This window comes from Crocuta crocuta, unplaced genomic scaffold, assembly GCF_008692635.1.
Source record: "Crocuta crocuta isolate KB4526 unplaced genomic scaffold, BGI_CrCroc_1.0 scaffold54, whole genome shotgun sequence".
NCBI classification, from domain to species: Eukaryota; Metazoa; Chordata; class Mammalia; order Carnivora; family Hyaenidae; genus Crocuta; species Crocuta crocuta.
This window is the reverse complement of record NW_027530356.1, coordinates 192,718-199,952: the sequence shown is the minus strand read 5'-3', so window position 1 is coordinate 199,952 and position 7,235 is coordinate 192,718. Positions and strand designations below refer to the sequence as shown.

Genomic DNA, 7,235 nt, shown 5'->3' with positions numbered 1-7,235 from the left:
GTTTTACCTTTTAAAAATAATATAACAATATTAATTATAATTGGTATATTAATTATAATAATTTAATATAATATTAAGTATTTTTTAAAAGCTACAATTGATTATCTTTCCTTACCAAGAATTTTAAAAATAATAGACATATATTAGGTATGGAGAAAGGAATTATCAGTTTCTCTTAATGTTTCTCTTTTATATATTCAAAAGCATCATCAAATTTTTTATTGTAATTTCAGAAAAACTGTTTACAAGTAGCTCCCTTATGACAATGTTATATTTTGATTTTTAAGAAGAGAATTCAAGGGGTGCCTGGGTGGCTCAGTCGGTTAAACGTCCGACTTCGGCTTAGGTCATGATCTCAAGGTTGGTGGGTTCGAGCCCCATGTCATGCTCTGTGCTGACCGCTAGCTCCGAGCCAGGAGCCTGTTTCGGATTCTGTGTCTCCCTCTCTCTCTGACCCTCTCCTGCTCATGCTGTGTGTCTCTCTCTCAGAAATAAATAAAACATAAAAAAAATTTTTTTAAAGAAGATAATTCAAGAAGTTAGATTGGGAAAATACATTTTATATTATCTTACTTATTTTTTATAACAATTTTTTGAATGTACACCAAAGACAGCCAGAGAAAACTGCAGAGTAAGTGGATTCAGCATATCTAGAAAGTCTTAAGTTGAGGAAACTATTTCCTTCTAAACTCTAAAATTATTTCTTAGCTTCAAGATTTGAATCATAAAGGAATTCATTCCTTTTTTTGTCTTGCTGGAGTCTATTCAGTCTAATTGGAACATTTGTTCTAGGAAAAATACCCTCTTTAGCATTCATCTCTGGAATGCTACTGTTTACAGCTTTCCTCTTGCCAATGGTAAAAGTTTTAAATTAAAAGACTGAATCTACCTGATCAGAATTGTCTTATATTTTGTAGGAGTAGTTGACATCCAGGGAGAGTAAATTCAAAGTCTCTGAAGATTTTGTGGAATAGAAAAAGAATATCTTTTCACATTTTTGTATTTTAAAAGTATTTTTGTTACATTTAAGCTACATCTCTTCATCTTTCACAAGAGTATAATTAAAGAGAGGCTTTTTAAACAGTGAGAGTGGAATCATACATTTTACTTTGGCACTGAGTCTCTTGGTTATTTTGAGGAATAGAATTATTTTATTTGTTAGGTAATATTAGCTCCTGAAAAAAATGTCCCAAATCATATCCTGAATTGTAGACATTTGTGTCAGAATTCATAACTTTGGAGAATATGAAATGAAAACATCAGAAGTAAGTTGGAACTGCTTTTCTTTCCATGGCTTTGTTTTGTTTTCGATAAATTAGCCTCATGAGGGATGTCCCATAGCAGAATATTTGACCACTGTCCCATTTTCAGAATTTCTAAGAAATTACTAAAGTAAGACTTTGTTAAATGATATTTGAAAGGTTACCTAAAATGAGACATTAATGCCTTAATGTAAGATCTTAGGGATATTTTTCTTTAAAATTCAGTATTGATGCATAAAAATATGTAAAGATTTTGAAATAATGTAAATAATTATTTCTTTCTAATTTCCTCCATATTTTGAAATCAGAGAACTAATCAATACTGAAGGGATTAATGAGATGATAGAGTAATTTGATTCTTATAATTATATACTATGTATAAATGAAATTTATTAAAGGATTTGAAGATAGCTGGTTCTTTCGTATCTATATACAAGCAGAGATGTGCAAAATCTAAGAATGACATACACATTATCAGGGCTTCTCTGAAATGTGGCCTCAAAGGATATTTCCAGACAAATATTTGTTGAAACATATTTTGATTGGAATTATTTTGAGTCTATACCGCAAGTCTTCTTTTCTGGTTCCCTACATTTATACTTTGTAAAGAGAAAATTAAGAATTTTGTTAAACTTGTCTAAATACATTTTAGAAGAGATTTTTTTTTTATACTAAATCACTCCACATTTTCATTTATACCCTTTAAATATGTGATTTTTAAATAAAACACTTGACTCAGTAAGAGAATTCCTTAGCCGATATTGACAAAAATTGAGATATCTTAGTATGTGGTTTACGTATCAGAGATTAGTCAAAGAAAAATTAGGTTTCATGAATTAGCATAGAGACGAGCTATTTCTTAATGTATGGTTCTATACCTTAATTTCAGTAACTAAAAGAAAGAATTAGTAACCCATGATCATTCTTTGTTACTACATAGTAAAAACTGAAGTGAAGAAAATTTAAATACATTTTAAAATATCAAAACTATTTTGGAGTAATTTACTATTAAAGTCCTGTATAGATGAATAAGACCCTAGTTGATTAATTTGCTTATTTTTACTAGTATTTGTTAGGATTTTGCTCTTTATCATTAACTTTTAAGCCCATATTTACCTATCCCTATGTTTATGCATAGAATACAGCATGCAAATCTAATTGTTAGAAGATTATTCAAATTTTAAAATCTTGAGTTCTAAAACATAAAAATGTCATGTTATATTGAATGATGTGAACATGTACAGAGTCAGAGTTTAAAAAGCATACACTGTGGTTTATGAAAATTCCTTTTTTGTCCAGTACACATAGTCACTTATAAATTGAACAATTTCTAAAATGTGTATTATTTATTAAATTTCTATTATTAAAAAGTATTTGCTTTAATCCATGCAAATGATTTTTTTTGGTAGGACTGGAAGGAAAAGTATATAAACCGGGATTATTCAAAGATTTTCACTGAAAATATAGTTGAACAGGTTTGTATTAATAATTTCGATGATGTGTAGAGTACTTTTACTATGTTTTCCAGAAGGGAACAATTTAATACAATATTGCTTTATCAGAGGATGTTATGAAAGTGGAGAAGCCATCCTGTGGCTAAAATTAACTTTAAGGGTCATATAGTTGTAAAAATGTAGAACATGGAGACCAATCATAATTTTAAGACCATTCCCTTTTTTGGGCATACTTCCAAATGTTATAGCTATCCCAATCCCCCAAAATAAGGAACCTTTGGCAACTCTCTGGTGTAGGCCTCATTCAATAAAAGTGTATCTTTGAAGGAAATTGATCTTTAAGAGTCTCTTCTCAAAGACATCTTTTAAAAAATGAACTCCTTTTTAGATTAGTGTTCCAAACTGTTGTTAATACCTTATTTCAGAGAATGTAGGGCATCTTTGATTCTGAGATGCTGTTATTTTGTGTATTATAAGAAAGGATCAGAATACTGCCAATTCAACTATGACACAATTTTTTCTAGTCATTTAGAATTTTTAATTTTATACATATTGAAAGAGCTATTTTAGACTTACTAAGGTATAGATGTTATCATATGTTGTAGAGCACTGTATACATAATAACTTTCTTTTCAGTGGCAAATCATAGTGTAAATTATTTAAAAAAAACATTTGAAAGCGCAAGTCAACTCAAGTGCAACATCAGCTAAGTACACACGTGTACATGAACACACACAGATATAAACATACACACAAGGTGAAACTGAAAATTTGATCAAGTGTACATACACTGTAACATTACAACTACATCACAGTGGCTACCTGATCAAATGTGAGTCTAAGATATGTCTTGATTTTACAGATGTTAAAATGCAAGACAAAAAAAGTCTTAGTGTTAAAAAAACTATTATTTGTAACATTAGTGTCAGTAATATTGGACAAACCTCTTAAAAAGGCATCTAAGTGAGATGAATATTGACTATTCCATCCAGTTACTTTTGCAGTGCTATTTATTAGTTAAAAGACACAAAGTATTATTCTGTTAATGATGATGCCTTGCTTTATAGCCTTGTCCCGATGTCTTTTGGTTTCCCATCTTTTCTGAAAAAGCCTGTGATGAATTGGTGGAAGAAATGGAGCATTATGGCCAGTGGTCTGGGGGGAAACATCATGTAAGTTGTAATTTCACGCAAAGAACTACAATCTGTATGTTGGATAAGAGCAAGGGTAGATATTTAGATTTAGAGAAGTTAGAGGAGATTTGTCTGTTTCGTCAGGTATCTCTGACTTCTGGACCTAAAATTATGCAGGGGCTAGCCAAGGCTGTTAAGAGAACTCTGGTAGCATTTAATCTATCTGGCCTCAGTTTCTCATGTATATATGCAGTTACACTAGCTGGTTTCTAAAGGTCAGTATCTACAGGCTGGAAGGGTAAGGAAATATATGTCTATTGTATGGTATTCCTCTTTTCCAAGCCCAGTTTTTCTTCTCTGAATTTTCAGTGAGCTGTAGTGAAAATACCAAGACAAAGTTTATTGGGTTGACTGCCAAAGCTTTTTCTTGTGTGTAAACGTTGGAAGAAGAAATCTGTTTGAATGCCATTGGTGTAATTCAGTTTTGAATTTACATTCAATGTCAAAGACTTAGCAGGAAGCATTACTGTTGGTGGTTCAGTGTGTTTCTTTTCCTCTGAGAATCCGCAGATGCCTATTCCTTAACAATACCAAGGATTTCTAGGAAAATACTCTAATATTACTGCCTCTGTTCAACTTCATACCCCAGCTAGTTAGCCGACCAGAGAGACGGAAGTTCAAAGTATGAGGAAGAATTAGAAGTCATCTGGTTGTAGGATAATAAAAAGCAATCATAGAAGGATTTTAGGTATCATAAAATTGAAGTGGGGAACATAGCAGGGAAAGCCTGTTTTCAGTGATAGGGGATCCAAAGTGCAGACAAGCAAGAATCTTTATTCATCAAGTAACTAAGACTGCCTGAAGGATACTATAAAAATCTTAATTTTTTTAGGGGGCATTGGAGGGCTTTGGAAGTAAGTTTTATTTACTTTATAGTCAGACCTCACATGTATATTAATAAGAAAGGAGTCCACTCACTCTACAGTACTTTGCTTCCTCGTGATACATTTGCAAAGCCACGTTATCTAAGTTATTTTGATGGTTTTGCAATTAAAGCAGATGGTACACCATAAGTGAACAACTGCTATTTTTATTGTCTATTATGATCTTGTGGTTGAAAAAAATTCCAAGGTAATATAAATGTGAATTGCACGTGGACTACACTTTATGACATCATTAATGCTGTTTCCAGGATAGCCGTATATCTGGTGGTTATGAAAATGTCCCAACTGATGATATCCACATGAAGCAAATTGATCTGGAGAATGTATGGCTTCATTTTATCCGGGAGTTTATTGCACCCGTTACACTGAAGGTCTTCGCAGGTTATTATACAAAGGTAGTTATGCTCCCATTCCTCCTGTCTACCTCCTACTAGTTTTTACACAAATGTGCTATTTTATATTTTTATTATAAACAAATTCATTGGTTTTCTTTGCTTTTTTTAGGGGTTTGCACTATTGAATTTTGTAGTAAAATACTCCCCTGAAAGGCAGCGCTCTCTTCGCCCTCATCATGATGCTTCTACATTTACCATCAACATTGCACTCAATAACGTGGGAGAAGATTTTCAAGTAATTATGGCTTTGATTTTTTCCATTTTTTTAAAAGAAATATGTCATTACGATAAGGCTCTTACCTTTTTTTTTTAGATCTGTTTAGATGGCATGACTTAAATTTTGCCACCAATTAAAAATCAAACAATAAGCTGATACATTTATTTGTTCCATCTCTTCTAGGGAGGTGGATGCAAATTTCTGAGGTATAACTGCTCTATTGAATCACCCAGAAAAGGCTGGAGCTTCATGCATCCAGGGAGACTCACACATTTGCACGAAGGACTTCCTGTTAAAAATGGAACGAGATACATTGCAGTGTCATTTATAGACCCCTAAGTTATGTACTTTTCAGGAAAATGAATTTTTCTTTTGGAATGGATGAACATGTCTTTGGAGTTGTGCTTGAGAAGATGAGAGGAATATTTAAGTACCTTCAACAGAACAACTTCACTTTGGCCAAACGTTTGAAAAACTTTTTGTAAAAAATTGTTTGATATTTCATAATGGTCTGCTCTGAGCCTTAAAACACAGATTGAAGAAGAAAAAAAGTAAAAGCAAATATTTATTTCTATGCATATTGTCTCTGAGAATAATGACAACTTACTGAATTCATGTTTCATTTGATAAAATATTCAGCTACAAATGTACAAGTGACAAGTGAGACCAATAATATTTTATTATTAATAAAAGTTTGGGAAGAATGTTTATCAACGTGTAGACAAAATGAATATGCATGAATATTGACAATTTTTGAATCATTGGAAAACTGGAGTTATAACTGAATTTGTATACAAGTAATTGTGTGAGTATTTTTTGATGATCTATGCAGGTACCTCTTCTAGTAGTTACTGAAGGAATACAAAGAACAGTAAATATTATGCAATGGTTTTCCTCAAGAATCTTAGTACAAAACACAATTGAGGTGCAGAGCCAGTTGAAAACATTTCTGTTTAGATTGTTGGACAGATTTTTTTGGTTACATTTGTATTACAAATCAAACCCTATATTCCTTCAGATGAATTTTCCAAGGTGGATTATATTGAGCAGGTATTAGATTTAGGAAAGCTTTCAAGGCTTTCCATTTCTGAAAGTATATCAAGTATCAACTTAAAATCCGCAAGTGTCCTTAAGTCAAAACAGACATTTAATTTTAATTCTAGAAAACAGGAAAAGAAAATTTCATGAGATTAGTAGTAGCATTTTATGATTTTTAAAAAACTTTGTTAAGTACTTGAATTTTATATCAGGAATATAAAGTTGGTGAGCCTTTCTTCTTCTCTTTGCCCTTTGTCTCCCTCCTTATTCTTTTTCTTTTTCAGAGAGAGTTATTTGCTTTTGTATCTTCCCAGTGTAGTTCCCATTTTACCCTTCTTACTCTTTTGATCACCTTTTCTTGACCCCACTTTACAAAAATTCCCCAGCCAAAAAAAAAAAAAATTGTGACTTGATTTTTCACCATTTTTCTGAGTACAGTTTAAATATACTTATTGTAGCTACTGTTTTTAATTTAAAGGTTAAACTTGAAAAAAGTTCTGAGTCATGGTGCCAAAATTCATTTTTCTAACACCATGTGTTAGAAACTTATGAAAAATAAAGTAATTTAAACTAACTTTCTGTTGGTCTCTTTATTATTGGTGATTTATCTTTAGAAGAGAATAGGGTATGATGGGGTATCCAGATATCTGGATATAATAGACTATGATCTTTTTAAGTTTTGCTTGGTACATTTACTGATATTATAACTTAGTGAAAACTCTCCTCATTGAATTATGAATTGAAATGTATAATTATGAATTATCAATCTGAAAATGCCTAGGGATTGATCTA

The 7,235-nt window shown here is 31.7% G+C and overlaps 1 protein-coding gene across 2 annotated transcripts in view; it reads left to right on the top strand.

The window, feature by feature from the left end:
* The window catches only part of PLOD2 (procollagen-lysine,2-oxoglutarate 5-dioxygenase 2), a 54,953-nt gene extending 48,838 nt beyond the window's left edge, over window positions 1–6,115 (top strand). For both annotated transcript variants that reach the window (XM_077765865.1, XM_077765864.1), the window contains 5 exons: window positions 2,672–2,737; window positions 3,784–3,888; window positions 5,042–5,188; window positions 5,298–5,423; window positions 5,589–6,115. In XM_077765865.1, coding sequence (XP_077621991.1) covers window positions 2,672–2,737; window positions 3,784–3,888; window positions 5,042–5,188; window positions 5,298–5,423; window positions 5,589–5,744 — 600 coding nt within the window. In that variant the 3' untranslated portion in view covers window positions 5,745–6,115. The remainder of the gene's footprint in view (window positions 1–2,671; window positions 2,738–3,783; window positions 3,889–5,041; window positions 5,189–5,297; window positions 5,424–5,588) is intronic.
* Window positions 6,116–7,235: the final 1,120 nt, after the last annotated feature.